This window comes from Mobula birostris, chromosome 8, assembly GCF_030028105.1.
Source record: "Mobula birostris isolate sMobBir1 chromosome 8, sMobBir1.hap1, whole genome shotgun sequence".
Lineage (NCBI taxonomy): Eukaryota > Metazoa > Chordata > Chondrichthyes > Myliobatiformes > Myliobatidae > Mobula > Mobula birostris.
Window position 1 is genome coordinate 101,482,824 of NC_092377.1, and position 25,408 is coordinate 101,508,231.

Here is a 25,408-nt window from a genome sequence, read left to right on the forward strand (position 1 = left end):
TTGCTGAGTTCTTCCAGCATTGTGTGCATGTTGCTCTGGAACTCCAGCATCTGTAGAACCCCTGGAGTTTATGACTTCAGTTTTTGTAGGGCTTCCCAGTGTTCAAAAGATACTGCATATTCATCAGTTCTTCTATCCATCTGACTCTTTCGGTTGTATTAAAATGACCGTGCATTTTTTTCTGCAAGGGCATAATGGCTGTGTTTATGGAATAGAAACCTGGACTAATTATCAGAGATGTATTCAGACCCTACTAGACATAAATTTAATTACAGTTAATTAAATATAGAACAAAAAGTTATTCTCGATAATATATTGACCTTGAAACCACTGGATCATCATAAGAATCCATCTGGTGCATGTATGATTGGAAATCTGTGAATTGGACCCAGAACAATGTTTCCTTTAGTGGATGAGTCTAGGACCAGAGGGCACAGCCCCAGAATGGAAGCTTGTCCTTTTAAAACAGAGATGATGAGAAATTTCTTTAGCCAGTGGTTGGTGCATCTGTGGAATTAATTGCCACAGATGACTGTGGAGGCGAAGTCATTGGGTATATTTAAAGTGGAGGTTGATGGGTTCTTGATTAATCAGGCTGCCAAAGGTTATGAGAGAAGGTAGGAGAATGGGGTTCAGAGGGTTAATAAATCAGCCATGATGGAATGGCGGAACAGACTCAATGTGCCGAATGGCCTAATTATGCTCCTGTGACTTACGGTCAATACAGCTGACTCGTAAAAGGCTACCACTTTCTTGATGGTAAAAAGGGATTGATTATAAATACTGGCTTGGTGCGTGCCTCTCCTTGTCATCAAAACAGAAGAGTTGTGCTATGCTATTCTTTGTTCTATGTTATGACTATTGAATGGACCTCTTGTATGATAAAATTTCTTCTTACCTTGCACCTTACTGTCTGCCTGCACTGCACTTTCTGTGACAGTAACACTTCTTTTTATTCTGAATTCTATTACTGCTTTTCCCTTGGACTACATTGATGCATCATGTAATGAACTGATCTGTACAGATGGCATGTAAAACAGCTTTTCGCTGTGCCTTATTTGGTGCATGTGACAATAATAAACCAATTACATGGACAAAATGAATCAGAATAGGTTTCTTTAGAATATCCTCTCTATATTTTACATCATTAGTGGTTGGCAGTGGTTTATTATTGTCACACGTACCAAGTTAGAGTGAAAAGCTTGTCTTGCATACTATTCATGCAGATCTGATCATTACACAGTCCGTTGCCAAGATAGAACAATAACAATGCAGAATAATGTGTAACAGCTACCCAAAAAAGTGCAGTGCAGGTAAACAATATTAGAATCAGATTGATTTTATTTATCACATGTACAACGAAATGTACAGTGAAATGTGTTGTTCACGTTAACAACCAGCATAAGGATGTGATGGGGGCAGCTCGCAAGTGTTGGCACATATTCCGGCACCAATAGAGCGTGCGCCCAGTGTTCAGGCAGAAATCGTTGGTATTGGTTTATCATTGTCACATGTGCCAAATAAGGCACAGTGAAAGGTGGTTTTACGTACCATCCAAGACACTGTGAAAAACCTATCGTGCATACTTGAGTCCTGATGAAGAGTCTCTACTCAAAACATTGGCTTCATAGATGCTGCCTGACCGTCTGAGTTCCTCCAGCATTTTTTGTGTGTGTGTGTTACTCTAGATTTCCAGCATCTCTTGCGTTCTGGTATCTACGTAGTTGAGTATTTGAATCTGGGGGTGTTGGGGTGCAGTGCACATTTGATAGGGATGGATAAGGATAAAATTGGGTTGCTGCGGTATTGGTGTCAGTAGGTGCAAACTCTGAACCAGTGGGCCTGTTTCTGTGCTGTATGACTCTGGTTCTCTTGCTCTGAGGCTGCACTTCTTTCAAAGATCCCGTATGAAACCTTGGCTGACATTTGTCCCCAACTCACTGACACACTCTCATCCTGCACTGGTCACTTTTCATCCTTTATTGCTGCTGTGTCACAAATTTATATGATTGCTTGTTTTATTTTAACAATGGCAGTAACATTATACTATCTCACATAATCATGCACCTCGCACTTTATGCCAACCTGTCAATCCTCAGGCCAGGTCACTCAGGGACTTGTGTTAATATGATTTTGTGACTGTACATGTGGGATCATAACTATATGTACTGTGTGTGACTATATGTACTGTGTTTTGCACCTTGGCCCCAGAGGAACAATGTTTCATTTATCCATATACATGTGCATGGTTGAATAGGAATGAGCTCGAACTTCAACATATTTGTGAAAGGAATGATTTACATTGTCAGTTTTATATGGCTGACCATAATTTCCCAAATTTTGATCAGCGTCATGCTGAGTTGAAAGTTTAGTACTCTGTATGTTAAACATTCTCTTAAACAAAGAGTCTCCTAACCCTCTATCTCAAAGGAAAGTGATTTTAATATCTGTTCTTAATTTTGATAATCTACCATTCTCTTTTGTAAAAAGAAAAAAATTGATATAAGAAACACACACAAAGTGCTGGTGGAACGCAGCAGGCCAGGCAGCATCCGTAGGAAGAAGCACAGTCAATGTTTCGGGCTGAGACTGTGTCCTGACGAAGGGTCTTGGCCCGAAACGTCGACTGTGCTTCTTCCTATAGATGCTGCCTGGCCTGCTACGTTCCACCGGCACTTTGTGTGTGTTGCTTGAATTTTCAGCATCTGCAGATTTCCTCGTGTTTGCGCTAATGATACAAGAACAGTTTTTGACTGTTTAGCTGTTTCATGGGCTGCTGGTTGACTGAAATGATTGTGTATTTACAGATGATGAGATCCTACTTTAAGCGGGCTGACCCATTCTTTGACGAACAGGAGAACCACAGTTTGATTGGAGTTGCAAATGTTTTCTTGGAGTTGCTGTTCTACGACGTGAAACTACAGTATGCAGTACCCATCATCAATCAGAAGGGGGAGGTAGGTGATGTCAGTGTGTCCTTATTGCATATCTATTTTCTGTAGGGCAGCAGTCCCCAACCACCGGGCCGCGGGGAAGCGATATGGTTCAGCTGCACCGTTCCTCATTCCCTGTCACGGCCACTGATCAGCCATTACGCATGCGAGGTTGTGACCCGCGCGCCATCTGTGTCAGGGTGGGAAGGAGATCAACTCCTCGAGCTCGTAAATGACGACAGGCTGAAAAATATGTTTGACATAATATCTCTGTCGGCATTTTGGATCAAAGTCAAGGCTAAATATCCTGAGATAGCTACGAAAGCACTGAAAACGTTGCTTTCATTTCCAACATTTTTCTGCGAAGCGGAGTTTTCTGCAATGAGTGCAACGAAAACTAAACTGCGGAATAGACTGGACATAAGGAACCCCCTTCGAGTATCGCTGTCTCCCATCACCCCTCGATAGGACCGTCTTGTTGCAGGAAAACAAGCCCAGGACTCCCACTGATTCAGCGATACTGGTGTTTTGCAATGATTTTATATATTTATACGGGGAAAATATGTGCTGTGTGTTTAATATCCAAATATTACTTAAAATGTTATGATGCTATTAATTTATAAGTGACCCTATAACAATTACAGCACGGAAACAGGCTATCTCGGCCCTTCTAGTCCGTGCCGAACGCTACTCTCACCTAGTCTCGCCGACCTGCACACAGCCCATAACCTTCCATTCCTTTCCTGTCCATATACCTATCCAATTTTTCTTTAAATGATAATATCGAACCTACCTCTACCACTTCTACTGGAAGTTCGTTCAACACTTCAAGCTCCCCTGTCCTTCCCTGATAATTGACTTATCACTGTATTCATGCCAGGAAAATATGCACTGTGTGTTTAATATTAAATTCGTTAGATAAGCCCTTTTAGAAACAAAATTGAGTGTATTACCCACTTATTGCCTATATTCCAGTAGTGATTAACACCCACCCCCACGAACAGAATCGCCAAAAAGGATTTGCTCGCGGGGGCGGGCCGTGCAGGAATCGGCAGGTCACGACGCGCATGCGCACTGGTGCTCCCGCAAGGCTTCATGGCTATTGTAGTCTTTTTGGGTAAACAACACATTTGACTGCTACTCTTGTCCATTGGCAACCCTACCCCCAACCTCCCGGTCGGCCGGTCTGCAAGAATATTGTCAATATTAAACTGGTCCGTAATGCAGAAAAGGTTGGGGACCCCTGCTGTAGGGATTCCACTTCGTTGAGATTTGCACTGTGAAAGGGAGACTGACAGATGTGATGTGTTGAAATGCTCTTATTTCCAAGAACATGGAGCAGTACATCACAGGAACTGGCCCTTCAGTCCATCATATCCATGCTGACCGTGATGCCTGCATGTGCCTCATATCACTCTGTTCCCTATATATTTCAGTTCCTGTCTAAATGCCTCTTAAATGTTGCTGTCGTGTCTGCTTCTACCGCCTCTCCTGGAACTGTGTTCCAGGCACCTACCAGACTGTGTAATGAAAACCTTACCTCTTAAGTCTCCTTTAAACTTTCCCCCTCTCACCGTCAACCGAAGCCCTGGAGTATTTGACACTTCCACCGTGGGAAAGGACTGATTGTCTATCCTAATTTTGTCCACATCATTTTATATTCTTCTGTCAGGCCTTTGACAATCTCAAGGTTGCAGCCCAGGTGTGTTCTGCTTCCTCTTTTGGCTAATGCATATCGTTTATGATAGACCGCTTGAAATGAGTAGCTGGGTGACCGTCAGGAGAAATGGAAATGGGCAGTTAGAGCAGAGCACCCCTGTGTCCATTCCCCTCAAAAACAAGTATACCGCTTTGAATACTTTGCGGGGGATGACCTCCCAGGAGAATGCCACAACAACCAGGTTATAGGCACTGACCATGGGTCTGTGGTGCAGAAGGGAAAGAGAGAAGAAGAGAGCGGTAGTGATAGGGGACTTGATAATGAGGGAACAGACAGGAGGTTCTGTGGACATGAACAGGACACCTGGATGGTATGTTGCCTCCCAGGTGCCAGGGTCAGGGATGTCTCAGATTGCGTACACAACATTTTGGGGAGGCGGGGAAGCAGCCAGGTACATATTGGTACCAATGACATAGGAAGGAAAAGCAATGAGTTCCTGAAAAGAGAACTTAGAGAGTTAGGTAGAAAGCTTAGAAGCAGGACCTCCAGGGTAGTAATTTCTGGATTGCTGCCTGTGCCACTCACCAGTGAGGGAAGAAACAGGATGATTTGGCAGATAAACACGTGGCTGAGAAGCTGGTGCATCAAATCATTAGGGATGTAGAGTCAGAAAGGACAACAAATACAGTACTCGAGGTGTTGGATCTAAATGCGCATAGTATAAGAAATAAAGGTGGATGATTTTGTGGCCATCACTGAATCATGGCTGAAGGATGATTGTAGTTGGGAACTGAATGCCCAAGGTTACGTGTTATATCGGAGGGATAGGAAGGTCGGCAGAGGGGGTGGTGTGGCTCTACTGGTAAAGAATGTCATCAAATCAGTAGGAAGATGTAACATAGGATTGGAAGATATTGAATCCTTGTGGGTTGAATTAAGAAACTGCAAGGGTAAAAGGTTATTGATGGCAGTAATATACAAGCCTCTCAACAGTGGCTGGGAAGTGGACCACAGGTTGCAACAGGAAGCACATGTTTGGCACAGCATTGTGGGCTGAAGGGCCTGTATTGTGCTGTAGGTTTCTATGTTTATATGAAATAGAAAAGGCAAGTCAAAAGGGCAATGTTATGGTAGTCATGGGAGATTTTAGCATGCAGGTCAATTGGGAAAATCAGGTTGGTAATGGATCTCAAGAGAGTGAATTTGTTGAATGCCTAAGAGATAGCTTTTTAAAGCAGTTTATCTTTGAGCCTACTAGGGGATCAGCTATACTGGATTGGTGTTATGTAATAAACCGGAAGCGATTAGGGAGCTTAAGGTAAAAGAACCCTTAGGAACCAGTTATTAGTACAATATGATTGTGTTCAATTTGAAATGTAATAGGGAGAAAGTAAAGTTTGAATTAGAGTAACACACATAAAAGTTGCTGGTGAACGCAGCAGGCCAGGCAGCATCTCTAGGAAGAGGTGCAGTCGACGTTTCAGGCCGAGACCCTTCATCCTGACGAAAGGTCTCGGCCAGAAACGTCGACTGCACCTCTTCCTAGAGAAGCTGCCTGGCCTGCTGCGTTCACCAGCAACTTTTATGTGTCTTGCTTGAATTTCCAGCATCTGCAGAATTCCTGTTGTTTGAATTAGAGTATTTCAGTGGAGTAAGGAAAATTACAGTAGTATGAGAGAGGAGTTGGCCAAAGTAAATTGGAAGGAGCTGCCGGCAGGAATGTCAGCGGAGCAGCATTGCATGCGTTTCTGGGAAAAAATGAGGAAGGTGCAGGACATATGTATTCCAAAAATAAAGAAATACTCAAATGGTAAAATAGTACAACCATGGCTGACAAGGGAAGTCAAAGCCATTGAAAAAGTAAAAGAAAGGGCATACAACAAAGCAAAAATTAGTGGGAAGATAGAGGATCGGGAAGTTTCTAAAAACCTACAGAGAACAACTAAAAAAATCATTAGAAGGGAAAAGATGAAATATGAAAGCGAGCTAGCAAATAATATCAAAGTTTTTCAAGTATATTAAAAATAGAAGAGAAATGAGAGTGGATATAGGACCACTAGAAAATGAGGCAGGAGAAATAGTAATAGGGAACAAGGAGATGGCTGATGAACTAAATGAGTATTTTGCATCAGTCTTCACTGTGGAAGACTCTAGCAGTATGCCTGATTTTGTAGTGTGTGAAGGAAGAGAAGTGGGTGCAATTACTGTTATAGAAGAGAAGGTGCTCAAAAAGCTGGAAGACATAGAGGTACATAAGTCATCAGGACCAAAAGAACTGCACCCCAGGTTTCTGAAAGAGGTAGTATTAGAGATTATGGTGGCATTAGAAATGATTTTTCAAAAATCATTGGACTCAAGTATCATGCCAGAGGACTGGAAAATTGCAAATATTATTCCACTCTTTAAGAAAGGAGGAAGGCAGCAGAAAGGAACTTATAGACCAGTTAGCCTGACCTCAGTGGTTGGGAAAATGTTGGAGTCAATTGTTAAGGATGAGGTGATGGTGTACTTGGTGACACAGGACAAGATAGTACAAAGTCAGCATAGTTTCCTTCAGGGAAAATCCTGCCTGACGAACCTGTTGGAATTCCAAGTTACAAGTAGGATAGATAAAGGGGATGTAGTAGATGTTGTATATTTGAACTTTCTGAAGGCCTTTGACAAGGTGCCACACATGAGGCTGCTTACCAAGTTAAGAGTTCATGGTATTACAGGAAAGTTACTAACATGGTTAGAGCATTGGCTGATTGGTAGGAGGCAGCAAGTGAGAATAAAAGGAGCCTTTTCTGGTTGGCTTCCAGTGACTGGTGGTGTTCCACAGGGGTCAGTGTTGGGACCACTTCTTTTTATGCTGTATTTAGATGATGGAATAGATTACTTTGCCAAGTTTGCAGATGATGTGAAGATTGATGGAGGGGCAGGTAGTGTTGAGAAAACAGGTAGGATGCAGAGGACTTGGACAGATTAGGAAAATGGGCAAAAAAGTGGCAAATGAAATACACTGTTGGAAAATGCATGGTCATGCACTTTGGTAGTAGAAATAAATGTGCAGACTATTTTCTAAACGGGGAGAAAATCCAGGAATCTGAGATGCAGATGGACGTGGGAGTCCTTGTGGAGAACACCCTGAATGTTAACTTACAGGTTGAGTTGGTGGTGTGGAAGGCAAATGCCATGTTATCATTTATTTCAAGAGGTCTAGAATACAAAAGCAAGGATGTGATGCTGAGGCTTTGTAAGGAACTGGTGAGGCCTCATCTTAGAAAAGATGTGCTGGCATTGGAGAGGGTCCAGAGGAGATTCACAAGGATGATTCCAGGAATGAAAGGATTAACACTGGACAACAAAGATTTTGCTTCCTGAATACCTTTAGGTGTACCTTATGAATTTTGGGCTACTGATCATGAAATTCACCACAAAATTTCCCTATCATGCACCATTTTTTAATAAACATGTTTATTATTTCAATTTGTAACTCAAGTCAATTAAAATGTTGCCTACAATGTAAGGTGGAAACTTTCCTATCTTGTCCAGGCTTGCTTGGGCATGCTTAGGCGGCACAGTTGCTGCATGGCAGGACAAGATTTAGTAATAATTATTGGGTTCAGGACTGTAAGGATGGAATTTGCCATCACCAGGCACAAAAATGTCTATGAAGGATTTTGATATTTGAGAGAGATGCTTCCCAGAATAACTGATGCCATGATTAAGGAAAGCATTTTTGTTGGTCCACAAATCAAGCAGGTCATCAGTGACAGGTAATTTGAAGAATTTCTAGTGGGACCGGAGAAAATCACATGGAAGGCATTCAAGGAAGTTGTTAAGATTTTTTCTTGGCATCTACAGAGCACCAAACTACATGCAGCTGGTTGAAAGCATGCTTCAAGCATCTGAAACCATGAAATGCAACATGTCACTTAAGATTCATTTTCTGCATTCCTATTTAGACTTCTTCCCTGCAAATCTTGGTGCTGTTAGTGACAAGCATGGTGAAAGGTTTCACCAGGACATTGCAGTCATGGAGAAAAGATACCAGAGCAACTGGAATCCATCAGTGCTGGCGAATTATTGTTGGATACTTAAGCGAGAAGCCTCAGACACTGAGTACAAATGAAAATTATTAACAAAATATTTTTAACTTAGTTGAACTATTGCAAAGCATCAGCACCATTATGCAAATAAACACATTATATTCAATAAAAGTTAATTTGTTGTTTCTCCAAGTTCCTACGTCATTCAAGTAGTCTGAAATTATACTTGTGTTCATCTTCAAGCAGTCTATAACAAACAAAAAAAAATTCTGAGGAAGCAACACTTTTGAAAAAAAATTTGTTGTCCAATGTATCATATGAGTGACGTTTGATGGTTACTCACTGTACTCACTGGCATTCAGAAGGATGAGGGGGGATCTCATTGAAATCTTTTTGAATGTTGAAAGGCCTAGAGAGAGTAGATATGGAAAGGATGTTTCTCATGGTGGGAGAGTCTAGGACAAGAGGGCACAGTCTCAGGATAGAGGGGTGCCCTTTCAAAACAGAGATGCAGAGAAATTTCTTTAGCCAAAGGGTGGTGAATTTGTGGAATTTGTTGCCACGTACAGCTGTGGAGGCCAGGTTGTTGGGTGTATTTAAGGCAGAGATTGTTAGGTTCTTGATTGGACATGTAATCAGTTCATGAATACTACCTCATTATTCCTTTTCAATGGCATCAAAGGTTACAGGGAGAAGGCAGGGAACTGGGGTTGAGGAGGAGATAGGAAAAAAGGATCAGCCATGATCGAATGGCAGAGCAGACTCGATGGGCCAGATGGCCTAATTCTTCTTCTATGTCTTATGGAAGCAGAACACAAATATAACTTTAGACTACTTGTATCACTTCAGAATTTGGAGGAACAAGAAATTAACTTTTATTGAATGTAATTTGTTTAATTGCATAACAGTGCTGTTGCTTTACAATGTTCAACTAAGCTAAAAATGTTGATGATTTTCATTTGTACTCAGTGTCTGAGGCTTCTTGCTTAAGTGTCCAACAATAATCAGCCAGCATTGATGAATTCCAGTTGCCCTGATACATTTTTCCATGTCCTAATGAAACCTCTCATCATGCTCGTCACTGACAGTGGCAAGATTTATAGCAAAGAAATCTAAATGGCAGTGCAGAAAATGAATCTTTAGTGACAGGTTGCATATCATGGTTTCTGAAGATGTGCGGGTTAGGATCAGTAACTTGTGGGCATGCTATGTTGGTGCTAGAAACATGACAACACTTCTGAGCTGCCCCCAGCACACATTAGGACTGTGTTGGTTGTTGATGCAAACAGTGCATTTTCACTGTATTTTTTGATGTATGAGTGAGAAGTAAAGCTAATCTTTAGAGTTCTTTTATCATTAATCACAAAAATAAAAAAGAAATTGAGAAGGAATAATGAAGTAGTATTCATGAACTGTTTAGAAACTTTATGGTGGATGGGAAGTAGATGTTCCTAAATCTTTGAGTGAAGGTCTTTAGGCTCCTGTACCCTCCTCCCCAATGAAAAGAGGACAGGTCTCAGATGGCGAGAATGGATGTCACCTTGAGGCACTGGTGGAGAGGCTTGTGCCTATCATGGAGGTGGCTGAGTCTATTACAACCGTGAGCATTGAAACATCTGTACCAGGTGGGGATGCAGCCAATCGGAACACTCTCCACCATGCATATCTCGAAATTTGTAAGAGTCTTTGATACTGATTCTCTTTAACATAGAGCTGTCAATATACTGCCTTTCTGACTGTATCAGTGTGTTGCTTCCAGGGTAGATGCTCTAAGATGCTGATGCCCAGATGCTTGAATCTGGTCACTCTTTCCACTGCTGATCCCTCAATAAGGACTGGTGTGTGTTCTTCTGACCTCCCCTTCCTGAAGTCCACAATCAATTCAAGGAGTTCAAGTTCAAAGTGAAATTTATTATCAGAGTACATACATCTCACCGCATACAACCTTGAGATTCTTTTTCTGCAAGCATACTTAGCAAATCTATAGAACAATAGCTGTAACAGGATCATGAACAACAAACTGTGCAAGTACAGATATAAAAAAAAGCAATAAATAATGAGTATGAAATAACAAGATAAGAGTCCTTAAATGAGTGTAATTATCACTTTTTGTTCAAGATCCTGATGGCTTAAGGGTAGTAACTGTTCTTGAACCTGGAGCTGTGAATCCTGAGGCCCCTGTACTTGTACTTTCTACCTGATGGCAGCAGTGAGAAAAGAGCATGTCCTGGGTGGTGAGGATCTCTGATGATGGATGCTGTTTTCAACGGCAATGTCTCATGTAAATGTGCTCGGTGGTTGTGCCCATGATGTACTGGGCCGAATCCACTACCTTTTGTAGGATTTTCCACTCAAAGACATCGGTGTTACCATACTGGGCTATAATTCCTTGATCTTGCAGATGTTGAATGTGGCTCCATTCAACCAGTTAATCTTTCTCAGTCCTGTACACCACCTCATCACCATCTGAGATTCTACCAACAGTAGCGGTAGAATATATATTATACCTTGACCATTAAAATTTACAACGAGAGATGCCCAAAAATTAGATTTCAAGTTTCTCCAATTTGTATGTTAAGTAATTAGTTTTTTCACCCCAGGTTATTTCCCATATACCTGGCTGAGACAATGGGTCAGCAGTGGTAATAATATATAACCAAGTTATTAACATTTATGTATTTACACACCTTTGAATGATTTAAAATGCACTGTTTTCCACATCATTTTAGAAACCGAGTGGAGCATAGTGTACAACTATGTTTTGCTGTGCTTGTTGTTGCTTGTGTTATGTTGGCTACGTGTTGTTCTGCTGAACAGTGTGGGTATGCTATGTTGGCACCAGAATGTGTGGTGACACTTGTAGGGCTGCCCCCACCACATCCTTGGGTTGTGTTGGTTAACACAAACAATATATTTCACTGCATGTTTCGATGTACACATGATAAGTAACTGGCTTGAGGTCTAGTTTCTCACCCTCTGCATGCCAACTTGGCTGAACAGAGGAGCACGTTTAATAACAAGTCATTCTTACCTTCGGCCTTTAGGCTCTATAATGAGTCAACCTATAGCCAGGGAAGCGATAATCCCCTCCTGTTAGACTGTTTGTGGTAACTTATTTTTTATTCTTTCTACTTCTCTTCTAATATTTACAGTATGTCCCTGCATTTGTAATGCTACTGTGACACTAATTTCTTTTGGGATTAATGAAGTATCTAACTATCAAGTCCATTAGAACAGCAGTGATTTGAATTGCAGTGATTGTTATATACCAACTCCTGCTTCTCCACCTGCCTATCATCCTTATCACTCCTCTCTCCTCCTTGGTCCACTTATCATCCACTGACCCTTGTCTCACCCCCCATCCCCCCCCCCATTCTCTGTCCTGGCTATCTTCCCTCTCCAGTCCTCAACATCAATAATTCCTCCCCCACCCCCGACCCCAGATGCTGGTCACACACTGTATTTACTGTAATTCAATTTACTTCCTTTTGCTGCTGCTGCAAAGACGACAAATTTCACAACCTATGCTGGTGATATTAAAGCAACACACATAAAAGTTGCTGGTGAACGCAGCAGGCCAGGCAGCATTTCTAGGAAGAGGTGCAGTCGACGCTTTAGGCTGAGACCCTTCGTCAGGACTAACTGAAGGAAGAGTGAGTAAGGGATTTGAAAGTTGGAGGGGGAGATCCAAAATGATAGGAGAAGACAGGAGGGGGAGGGATGGAGCCAAGAGCTGGACAGGTGATAGGCAAAAGGGATACGAGAGGATCATGGGACAGGAGGTCCGGGAAGAAAGACAGGGGGTGGGGGGGACCCAGAGGATGGGCAAGGGGTATAGTAAGAGGGACAGAGGGAGAAAAAGGAGAGTGAGAGAAAGAATGTGTGTATAAAAATAAGTAACAGATGGGGTACGAGGGGGAGGTGGGGCATTAGCGGAAGTTAGAGAAGTCGATGTTCATGCCATCAGGTTGGAGGCTACCCAGACGGAATATAAGGTGTTGTTCCTCCAACCTGAGTGTGGCTTCATCTTTACAGTAGAGGAGGCCATGGATAGACATGTCAGAATGGGAATGGGATGTGGTCGTGGATAGATATGTGGGTAGCCTCCAACCTGATGGCATGAACGTCGACTTCTCTAACTTCCGCTAATGCCTCACCTCCCCCTCGTACCCCATCTGTTACTTATTTTTATACACACATTCTTTCTCTCACTCTCCTTTTTCTCCCTCTGCCCCTCTGTATATACCCCTTGCCCATCCTCTGGGTCCCCCCCCCCCCGTCTTTCTTCCCGGACCTCCTGTCCCATGATCCTCTCGTATCCCCTTTTGCCTATCACCTGTCCAGCTCTTGGCTCCTTCCCTCCCCCTCCTGTCTTCTCCTATCATATTGGATCTCCCCCTCCCCCTCCCACTTTCAAATCTCTTTCTAACTCTTCCTTCAGTTAGTCCTGACGAAGGGTCTCGGCCTGAAACGTCGACTACACCTCTTCCTAGAGATGCTGCCTGGCCCGCTGCGTTCACCAGCAACTTTTATGTGTGTTGCTTGAATTTCCAGCATCTGCAGAATTCCTGTTGTCTGGTGATATTAAACCTGACTCTGATCTGCTGGGTTCTTCCAGTAGTTTGTTTTTGCTGCGGATTCTGGCATCTGCACTCTCTTGGGTCTCTGTCTGTCATCGATACATAGGCATTGCCCGAATCTACCTTATCTCCACCAGGATTTCTATTCATGTGTAGGGCCCACCTCTTTTCAGTAAATGTATTGACATTGAGGAAGGGGGGCCATTTGGCCAGCTTTGAGGCTGTAAATCTCTACTTCAGAACAAAGTATAGGCAGGAAGTTTGTTGGTATCTTAAAAAGGTAAGCTGGCATTTCAGACAAAGGTCATTCAGCAGACTAGTGCCCAAATGGCAGCTGGTTTATTGTGTATGTATTTAATTTTTCCATCAGGGTTTCACCATGAATCTCATTGCCCCTTTATGTCAGTGGATCTGTTGCTTTATTTAAAATTAGAGCACTGTTCCATTTTAAACGTTGTGGGCATTTAACGGAGGAATGGCTTTGATCTCTGTTTAATATAACTAATTGCGTGGAGCATTCCCTACATAATAATCTCTGAGTCTGTAATTGGAAATGTTAAAGGCTATCTTCAATCCTGTTTTTATCCAGTAATTGGTATATGCGTAACTTAAATTTACAAAAATCCTGCTTGTGAGGTACTAGATGTCTTTAAGGAAAGGTTGTTAGCAATGCGATTGGAGCTGAAATCAGTGTCACATTGCTGCATGCGTGTTCTGATTTCACATTATACAAATAACCATAGCTGTGTGTACTGACAGATGCACTTTGATTGTGACTATAGAAAGTGATGCTGTCAATCATTCCCAAGGAGGATTACTGGGTTAAAATACTTCAGCTGTACTTCAAGTCAATGTTTGCTCTAATTTGTAATGACCAGTGAGCACAAAAATCTTGAGCTGTGCAATTTTTTCCCAGTGACAATGACATGTGCACACTGAATAATTTCTTCAATAAAGACAGTATTAATAAGCCAGTTCTACAATCTGCAGACAAATCATTGGAAACTCCACATTAGAAACCGGAAAAGGAAATCTGATTGTGTACGATCGTGGAATATACTTAACATGCCAATGAGGTAGAGGGTGACGAACTTTCGTGCGTAGTTTAAATTCTTTTGTGCGACAGTAGCAAAAGATGTGTGTGCACACACGCCTCAGTGGGAACTTTGCTTCAAGTCACATGTAGCAGCTTCACTTGTTCTACAGAATCTGTCAGAAATTAAGATCATCTTTATTTGTCACATGTACATCGAAACACAGTGAAATGCGTGGTTTGTACCAACGACCAACACAGTACAAAGACGTGCTCGGAAAGGCTGGCAATGTTGCCATACTTCAGGTGCCAACATAGCATGGCCTCAAAGATTTGCCACATGTCCATTGAACCATGCAGTGAATTGCTTTATTTGCATCAATGACCAATAGTCCGAGGATGTGCTGGGGGCAACCCACAAGTGTTACCATACTTCTGACGACATCATAGCATGCCCACAACTCAGTAACCCTAACTTAACCAATGCAGATGCTATGAGTGAGATTGTGTTGTTAAACACAGGTGTCTAGGTGAGTACCACCTCAGTATTGGTAAACTATTAAGTAAATAGAGAATGTTCATTCAAAGTTGTGCTTTTGGTTTGTGAGTGAACCCTGAATGTTAGTTGCATGTACATTTCATTGAATGTGCAGAGTTTACTTAGTAATTGGATGAGATGTATTATCTGCCCTTCTTTTCTAAGGTTGCAGGACGCTTGCACGTAGAGGTGTTACGAACAAGTGGTGACTTCAATGATCGCATCGCTGGTGGAGATGATGCACTGGACGATGGGAATGAGAGTGAATCGCATGAAAGGGAAACGGCACGAAAATTCACCTGCAGAGTACGTGTCACTGAGTGGGTACTTTCCATAAACACAAGGGATTCTGCAGATGCTGGAAATCCAGCGCACCACACACAAAATGCTGGATGAACTCAGCAAGTCAGGAGAATAAACTGTCAACGTTTCAGGTGGAGACTATCTCCAGTCTTGTCCCTTGACAGCTTGTACGCTTTCCCCTCCCTCCACCCACCTTCCTATTCTGGCATCTTCCCCTTCCTTTCCAGTCCTGAGGAAGGGCCTTGGCCTGAAACATTGACTGTTTATTCCTCTCTATAGATCCTGCCTGACGTGCTGATTTCCTCCAGCATTTTGTGTGTGTTGCTCTGGGTATCCTGATGGAAATCACTTTTTATGAAACTGACGGAGAACAGTATTGTGGGTGAAACAGTACTGCTGACATTTATTATTTTATAACATTACAGATACTTTTAGTAATTTAATTCCTATCTTTAGAAAGCAGACTTTCATGTTTTGACAAAACTTTCGTTGTACATATTCCTAGATTATTTATTGATTGAAGCTACGAAAGTTGAGCAAGGTGTCTAAATCCAGAACAATGGTCTGTCAGAAAGCAAACAATTTACTTACTGAGAGTCGTAGTGGAGAAGGCAGAGTAATAATAGTTAAATCGTGAGCATTGGTTGCATAGCAGGTAAACTGTTTAGTTTTTTCAAGTTTATTTGCCATTCAGTAGCAGAGAGGAGTTGATGATTGATTTGCTTCCATTTGCCCTCTTAACACCATAGCTGACATTTTATGCTAAATGACTGTACACTGAGAGCTGCACTCACATCTGATAAAGTAAATGACTGACAGGAGTATGAAGAGCACACGTGGCTATTGATAAGGAGCAAACAATTTCTTATTGCTTCACCTCCCCTCCCCCACCCTCTTCAACAGCAACAATCAGGGCTTGTTAAGTTGTACAGAGTTTCTCCTCACTGCCCTCTTCTGATACCCATCCTCCTCTTTTTGAACAAGTTCAGAAATCTCCTGATCTAGAGGCATTTTGCCTGTTTGGACAAACTGCATGCATGTTCTCTTGTCAGTCACTGACTGAGTCATGGAGTCATATAATCCCCCTCTCCCCCACCTTTCTCCCCCCCCTCCCCCCACCCACCCCATTCCCACATGTCTGTCTATGGCTTCTTCTACTGCCATGCTGGGGTCAATCTCAGTTTGGAGGTGCATTACCTCGTATTCTGGCTGTGTAGCTTCCACCCTGATGTAACTTCTCTTAACTTCCAGTCATTTCTTCTACGCCTCTTCCTCCCATTTTCTCCATTTTAACATTCCCCATTCTGGCTCCCTGTTACTCTTTCTCTTCTCACCTGCCTAACACGTCCTTCTAGTGACCCTCTTCCTTCCCTTCTCCCATGGTCCACTCTTCTCTCCTATCAAATTTCTCCTTCTTCATCCCTTTACCTTTTCCACGAGTCATCCCCCTTCCCCACCCACATACCCTCTTCCACACCTGGCCTCACCTATTACCACCTTCTAGCTTGTTCTCCTTGCCCTCCCCTACCACCTTATTCTGGCCTCTTCCCACTTCCTTTTCAGTCCGATGAAGGCTCTCTGCCTGAAACGTCGACTGTTTATTCCGCTCCGTGGATGCTGAGTTCCTCAGCATTTTGTGTGTGTTGCTTTGGATCTGCAGAATATCTTGTGTTCCTCTGGCAGCTCGTTTCACACTCGCACCATCCTCTGAGTAGTTGCTGTATCTTTAAATATTATGCAAGTCTGGAAGTGAAGATCCAAGTACATATGATTGTATGAGTATTTTTCTCCACCAGATAAAAATCCTTCAAGCTACGGGCTTGCCTCGACACCTGTCAAACTTTGTTTTCTGCCAGTACACCTTTTGGGATCAGACAGAACCAACCATGGTTGCTCCAGAAGTAGATCCTTCCTCATTAAGTCCAGCTGGAAAAGACCCAGAGTGCATGGTTGTTTTTGACCACTGTAAGGTAAGAACTTAAATCTTAGAACTTCATTTAAGATTCAAGGTTCTTTATTGATGTTCTTCAAGAGCAGAGTGTAAAAGAGAACAACGTGATTGGATACCCCGAATCCAATGCAGCTTAATAAAACACAATATTAAGCATAAAGAACTCAATTGAAAAAATAATATCAAGCAATTCTATAAAACACAACGTGCAAGTAACTGTTATAGACATAGACCTTTGATGCCTTTACTATTGAAGAATTTATCAACCTCCACTTTAAGTATATCCAATGACTTGGCCTCTGTGAAAATGAATTCCACAGATTCACCACCCTCTGGCTAAAGAGCTTCTTCCGCACCTCTGTACTAAATGGACATTCCTCTATTCTGAGGCTGTGCCCTCTGTTCTTCAGCTCATCCATTATAGGAAACATTCCCTGCACATCCACTCTATATAGGTCTTTCAATATTCAATAGGTTTCAATGAAATCGCCCCTCAATCATCTAAACTCCAGTGACTGCATGCCCGGAGCAATCAAATGCTCCTCACATCAAAGTTGCTGGTGAACGCAGCAGGCCAGGCAGCATCTGTAGGAAGAGGTGCAGTCGACGTTTCAGGCCGAGACCCTTCGTCAGGACTAACTGAAGGAAGAGTGAGTAAGGGATTTGAAAGTTGGAGGGGGAGGGGGAGATCCAAAATGATAGGAGAAGACAGGAGGGGGAGGGATAGAGCCAGGAGCTGGACAGGTGATAGGCAAAAGGGGATATGAGAGGATCATGGGACAGGAGGTCCGGGAAGAAAGACAAGCGGGGGGGGGGAACCCAGAGGATGATGGGCAAGAGGTATATTCAGAGGGACAGAGGGAGAAAAAGGAGAGTGAGAGAGAAAGAATGTGTGCATAAAAATAAGTAACAGATGGGGTACGAGGGGGAGGTGGGGCCTTAGCGGAAGTTAGAGAAGTCGATGTTCATGCCATCAGGTTGGAGGCTACCCAGACGGAATATAAGGTGTTGTTCCTCCAACCTGAGTGTGGCTTCATCTTTACAGTAGAGGAGGCCGTGGATAGACATGTCAGAATGGGAATGGGATGTGGAATTAAAATGTGTGGCCACTGGGAGATCCTGCTTTCTCTGGCGGACAGAGCGTAGATGTTCAGCAAAGCGGTCTCCCAGTCTGCGTCAGGTCTCGCCAATATATAAAAGGCCACATCGGGAGCACCGGACGCAGTATATCACCCCAGTCGACTCACAGGTGAAGTGTTGCCTCACCTGGAAGGACTGTTTGGGGCCCTGAATGGTGGTAAGGGAGGAAATGTTAAGGGCATGTGTAGCACTTGTTCCGCTTACATGGATAAGTGCCAGGAGGGAGATCAGTGGGGAGGGATGGGAAGGACGAATGGACAAGGGAGTTGCGTAGGGGGCGATCCCTGCGGAATGCAGAGAGGTGGGGAGGGAAAGATCTGCTTAGTGGTGGGATCCCGTTGGAGGTGGCAGAAGTTACAGAGAATAATATGTTGGACCCGGAGGCTGGTGGGGTGGTAGGTGAGGACCAGGGGACCGTTCGTCCCTCCCATCCCATATATAAGGTATACAACACCTTATATTCCATCTGGGTAGCCTCCAACCTGATGGCATGAACATCGACTTCTCTAACTTCCGCTAAGGCCCCACCTCCCCCTCGTACCCCATCTGTTACTTATTTTTATACACACATTCTTTCTCTCACTCTCCTTTTTCTCCCTCTGTCCCTCTGAATATACCTCTTGCCCATCCTCTGGGTCCCCCCCCACCCTGTCTTTCTTCCTGGACCTCTTGTCCCATGATCCTCTCGTATCCCCTTTTGCCTATCACCTGTCCAGCTCTTGGCTCTATCCCTCCCCCTCCTGTCTTCTCCTATCATTTTGGATCTCCCCCTCCCCCTCCAACTTTCAAATCCCTTCCTCACTCTTCCTTCAGTTAGTCCTGACGAAGGGTCTCGGCCTGAAACGTCGACTGCACCTCTTCCTACAGATGCTGCCTGGCCTGTTGCGTTCACCAGCAACTTTGATGTGTGTTGCTTGAATTTCCAGCATCTGCAGAATTCCTGTTGTTATCAAATGCTCCTCGTGCGTTAACCCTTTCATTCCCAGAGTAATTATTGTGAACTTCCTCTGGACCCTCTCCAATGCCCAGTGTGTCCTTTCTTAGATAAGGGGCACAAAACTGCTCACAATACTCTGGGTGCAGTCAGACCAGTGCCTTATAAAGGCTCCGCATTACATTCTTGCTCTTACAGGTTCTATGATGCATTTGATGCCTTGAGTGAGACCTTAGTTCCTTGAGGGGAACGTATCAGCAGAAATGATTGGTATCAAAACATTGACACACAACCTAGAATGCAGGCAGTGAACATCTGGAGGAAATGAGCTGGTCCTCTCTGTGTAACTGTATATTAAACATCAAGCAGCCCAGAAATAGAAACTCTTCTCTTTCAGTTACACTTAAAATAGTGCTATATGCTATTTGTGTTTCTAATCACAGTTTCCAGCAGTTACAGTTTTGTTATCACTATTGAAGACAGACTCTAATCAGTTTAAATTCCTCCACTGCTAAGCTCGTGAACAAACTTTTGTACCAGACTGTTGAAAGTTTATCCCTGTGGGAAGGTGTCTGTCCACTCTATTGGATGTTGTTACATTGCATTAAAATCCATCCATAATTACATCTGGTTGCATTTTATCAGGAATTCTCGGTCAGTCTTTCTGAGGACCTGCTGGAATATCTCTCTGAAGGAGCTTTGGCATTCCAAGTCTATGGACATAAACCGTGTGACCCTCGTAAAACTCCTTCCATATGGGACTTGGGAATAATACAAGCCAAAACACGATCACTACGGGATAGGTGATTATTTAGGATTTAACTTCCAATTTTCATTAGATTATCATTTATTTGAAATTTTCATTAAAATTAGAAAACTGTATAGCATTGCAAACAGGTGATCCTGTAAACTAACAAGAACTACCATCTAACCTACCGTTGACAACTCTGTTTATTGCTTTGATTTTCCCTCACCCTGTCTTCAGAGAGTTCTCTTATTGTTCAGCAATTGGTTGCCAAAGGCCTTTCCTAAAATTTCCATATTCTTTCGTCAAAGAAATCTATACTCTTATAGCAGAGATATCCATTGCTGTGATACAGCATCATAGTAAGCCTCAAGTCCTTTATCCAGACAAGAGTGTGTATATTTCTTGAAATAAATTTGCAAAACAATGCACTATTGGTTTGTTCGGTTGGGATTGCTCAGTCTTTTTTGTTTACCCTATTTAATTACCCTTTACTACAATGTTCTATTTTACATTTTTAGCCTGATACATCCTTCTCAGGCTGACCAGAAATTTGTGTTTAAACATGTACATTATTCTCATGAGAAAATATCTGTTAATGTGTGTTAGATATTTTCCAAAGACCAGCAATGCAGTTTCAAGGAACATGCCATAAGACTCTGAGCCATGAGTAGACAGGGTTAAGTGCATGTTGATAGGGTTATAAAACATAGAGTAATGGTAAACCACATATTTATTTAAAATGCATTAATGTTAATGTACTATCTCCATTGTGCAGCAGTGTAAGCTTGTTCACATTGAACTTCACCGGCTAATATTTGATTTTTTTTGTTCAATCACACTGTGTGTTAATACTAATGTAATAATTGGAAGAAAATGTTTAAATGACTCAACCTTCATAAGTTGTGTAAATAACATTATTCATTACCTACTTGAGAAAGTATTTTGGTTCATCAATGTTTTGTGTATAATACAATGGTACTAAGTGCAGCTTTTTGTAAATAAAATAATATTCATTTCCAGATGGAGTGAGGTGATGCGGAAGGTCGAGCTGTGGATCCAGATCTTGGAACTGAATGAGAATGGGGACTATGTTCCTGTGGAGGTAATCCCCTCCAAGGATGTTTCCACAGGTGGCATTTTCCAGCTACGCCAGGTAATGAGAAGTGTCATTCTGACGACGCCTATTGAGCATCACTTTTGGAAGTTTCGAAAGTGTTTGGATCTTAAATGTTAAGGTGAAATAGTAACACACAAAATGCTGGAGGAACTCAGCAAGTTGGGCAGCATCTTTGGAGAAGAATAAACAATTGATGTTTCAGGCTGAAACCCTTCATCATGCAGAGTCTCCTGTGGTTATGGTGATGTTGCAGGGGTTTTTAGTCTGGCAGAAGTATACATTGGCTGAGTTGGATACTTCCCCATCTCAATGTGTTCTGCTTAGAAAACACTGGTACGGTGGTGTTTTCACCTTCACTAATGACCCCCCCCCCGTCCCCACCCAGGACATGTCCTCTTCTCATTACTGCCATCAGAGAAGTACAGGAGCCTGTAGATACATAGTCTATGTTTTAGGCAAAGCTTCTTCTGCTCTGCCATCAGATTTCTGACACAGAGATTGAACCCCTCACTCTTTTTGCTCACTTTTTGCAGTACTGAATATACTGTATATAATGCATATGCAGTGGATTCCAGTTAATTGGGCCATTGGTTAATAGGGACAGCTGCTTATTTGGGACAACTCTTAAAGAACAAAAACTAATTGAGAAGATAGCCAGGATGCCCTTCATTTACTTGAGACACTATACCACTGAATTGGGACAGGAAACTGTTGCTGAACAGCTTCTGACGAACATTAGTTGCATGCACTTGTGTGGCTGGTAGACACTACACGGTGCTTAGAGCAGTCAGGTTTTTTTTATTAACGTCAGCTGCATGTGTTTGTGTTCAAAAAGCAGTGATTTTTTTTGTCACAGGTAATTGTTGAGAAGTGTACAGTAAGACAATTCAGAACTGTTTTGCTGACTGCGTTTTCAAGCGTTCAGGCTTGGAGATACCAGGAACAGCTGAGAGTGAAAATGAAATGATTTCACCACTTCAACAAGTTAATAGCTATGAAGAATTTGAAGGTATTGACAATCATGTTGAATGTTACAATGAAAATGAACATTTGGAGGATGCAATCATCAACAGCATTGTTTGAGGACAATCCATTATCTACACTAGGTGTCTGAGCTGATTTTCTTCATTTACAGATGCCTATATTGAATTATTTCCTCCATCAATAACTACTAGGAACTAATACACCGCTTTATAGTTCTGCAGTAGCATTGATAGTGTTCTAATTTGTTCTATATTTCACTTAAATACATAATTTGCTACTCAGTTAAATACTACTTAGTCTTTTTTTATACCTTTTTAACTATTTCCATGAAACCTGACCTGCTGAGTTCCTCCAGCATTTTGCGTACAATGATATTTTCATTTGATTGACTGCAAATGAACAAAATCAGCATAAACACCTAGTACAGATAATGGACTGCCTTCATACAATGCTTTCGATGATTGCATCCCCCAAATCTTCATTTTCATTGTAATATTCAAGATGATTGTTGATTCCTTCAAATTCTTTGTAATCCCTAACTTGTTGAAGTGGTGAAACTGTTTTATTTTCACTCCCGGCTGTTCTGGCATCTCTAAGCCTGAATGTTTGAGACTTCAGAGAGCAAAACAGTTCTGAATTGTCTTGCTGTTTATTACTTGCCAACTATCGGTGACAAAAATCACTGCTTTCTGAAAACAAACACACACAGGTGATGCTATTTAAAAACTGTTCACTGTTAAGCACTGTGTAGTGTTGAACTGCTACACGACATGCACATGACTGACTCTAGTTGGAAACTGTTCGGCTACAGTCTCCTGTCCCAATTAATCCGCATAGTGTCTCGAAGCAGTGAAGGGAATCCAGCTATTTTCAATCTGGTTTTGTTCTTCAAATGTTGTCCCAAATAAATGGCTATCCCAATTAACCAGAGTCCGCTCTGTGTATATATATTTATATATTTCTTATTATAATTGATGGTATATTTTATGTATTGCACTGTACTGCTGCTGCAAATCAACAAATTTCACAACATATGTCAGTGATAATAAACCTGATTTCGACCCAAGTTCAACTGAACTCTTGGGACTGGAGTTACGGGCTGATGAGGTAAGACTGTAAGCCCCAACACACAAAACGCTGAAGGAATTGAACAGGTCAGGCAGCATCAAGTCTGCTTCACCATTCAATCTAGGCAGATCCTTTTCTTCCCCTCCTCAGCCCCCCTTCCTGGCCTTCTCTCCGTAACCTTTGATGCTGTGGCGAATCAAGGACCTATCAATCTTTGCCTTAAGTAGACCCAATGACCCAGCCCCCACAGCTGCCTGTGATAACAAATTCCACAATTTCACTGCCCTCTGACTAAAGAAATTTCTTTGCATCTCTGTCTTGAAAGGGTGCCCCTCTATCCTGAGGCAGTGCCCTCTTGTCCTAGACTCTCCCACCATGGGAAACATCCTTACAATATCTGCTCTGTCTAGGCTTTTCAAATTTCAAAAGGTTTCAATGAGGTCCCCCCCATCCTTCTGAATTCTAGTGAGTACAGACCCAGAGCCGTCAAATGCTCCTGGTATAATCACCCTTTCATTCCCAGAATCATCCTTGTGAATTGCCTCTGGACCCTCTCCAATGTCAGCACATCTTTTCTAAGATGAGGGGCCCAAAACTGTACACACTACTCAGGGTGAGGCTTCACCAGTGCCTTATAAAGCCTCAGCATCGCAGCCTGGCTCTTATATTCAAGACATCTTGAAATGAATATTAACTTTGCATTTGCTTTCCTCACCACTAACTCTACCTGCAAGGCAACCTTTAGGTTGTTCTGCACAAGGATTCCCATGTCCCTTTGCATAGCAGATTTTTGGATTTTCTCCATTTAGAAAATAGCCTGCACATTTATTTCTACTACCAAAGTGCATGACCATACAACTTACAATATTGCATTTCATTTGCCGCTTTCTTACCCATTCTCCTAATCTGTCTATAAGTCCTTTTGCAGCCTTTCTGTTTCCTCAACACTACCTGCCTGTCCACCAGTCTTTGCATCATCTGCAAACTTGGTAACAAAGCCCTCTGTTTCATTACCTAAATCAGCGGTCCCCAACCACCAAGCCGTGGACTGGTACCGGGCCGCAAAGCATATGCTACCGGGCCGCGAGGAAACGATATGATTTGGCGATATGACTCAGCTGCACCTTTCCTCATTCCCTGTCATGCACTATTGAGCTTGAACGCACGTGAGGTCATTATGCACGGGTCATCCATGTCAGCACGGGAAGAAGATCAACTCCTCGAGCTTGCAAATGACGGCGTGCTGAAAAGTATGTTTGACATAACATCTCTGCCGGCATTCTGGATCAAAGTCAAGGCTAAATATCCTGAGATAGCCACGAAAGCACTGAAAATGTTGCTTTCATTTCCAACATTTTTCTGCAAAGCAGAGTTTTCTGCAATGAATGCAAAGAAAACTAAATTGCGGAATAGACTGGACATAAGGAAGCCCCCTTTGAGTATCGCTGTCTCCCATCACCCCTCAATAGGACCGTCTTGTTGCAGGGAAACAAGCCCAGGGCTCTTCCTGATTCAGCGATATTGGTGTGTTGCAATGATTTTATATGTTCATATGGAGAAAATATGTGCTGTGTGTTTAATATCCAAATGTTACTTAAAATGTTATAATGCTATTGACTTACTTATATAACCATATAATAATTACGGCACGGAAACAGGCCATCTCTGCCCTTTCAGTCCGTGCCGAAAGCTACTCTCACCTACTCCCACCGACCTGCATTCAGCCCATAACCCTCCATTCCTTTCCTGTCCAAATACCTATCCAATTTTTCTTTAAATGATAATATCGAACCTGCTTCTGCCACTTCTACTGGAAGTTCGTTCAATACTTACTTGAAGCTCCCCTGTCCTCCCCTGATAATTGACTTATCACTATATTCATGCGTGGAAAATATGCGCTGTGTTTATAATTAAATTCGTTAGATAAACCCTTTTAGAAACGAAATTGAGTGTATTAGCCACTTATCACCTATATTCTGGTCGTGATTAACCGCCCCCCCACCCCCCCGAACAGGACCACCGAAAATGATTTGTAGAAGGAGGGGGGAGAAAATATTGGTAGGTCACACATGCGCACTGGTGCCCACGCAAGGCTTCATGGTCATTGTAGTCTTTCTCGTGGTAAACTCAATGTATTTGACTGCTACTCTTGTCCGTTGGCAACCCTACCCCCCCCCCCCCCACCGGTCAGCCAGTCCACAAGAATATTGTCAATATTAAACCGGTCCGCAGTGCGATAAAGGCTGGGGACCCCTGACCTAAATCATTGATATACAACATAAAAGGAAATGGTCCCCACACCGACCCCTGCAAAACACCACTTGGCACTGGTAGCCACCCAGACAAGGATCCTTTTATTCCCACTCTCTGCCTCCTACCAATCAGCCA

The 25,408-nt window shown here is 42.6% G+C and overlaps 1 protein-coding gene across 2 annotated transcripts in view; it reads left to right on the forward strand.

The window, feature by feature from the left end:
- The window catches only part of LOC140201542 (kinesin-like protein KIF13B), a 271,092-nt gene that overhangs the window by 182,554 nt on the left and 63,130 nt on the right, over positions 1 to 25,408 (forward strand). For both annotated transcript variants that reach the window (XM_072265811.1, XM_072265812.1), the window contains exons 20-24: positions 2,808 to 2,957; positions 14,941 to 15,081; positions 16,875 to 17,048; positions 19,749 to 19,906; positions 20,872 to 21,004. In XM_072265811.1, coding sequence (XP_072121912.1) covers positions 2,808 to 2,957; positions 14,941 to 15,081; positions 16,875 to 17,048; positions 19,749 to 19,906; positions 20,872 to 21,004 — 756 coding nt within the window. The remainder of the gene's footprint in view (positions 1 to 2,807; positions 2,958 to 14,940; positions 15,082 to 16,874; positions 17,049 to 19,748; positions 19,907 to 20,871; positions 21,005 to 25,408) is intronic.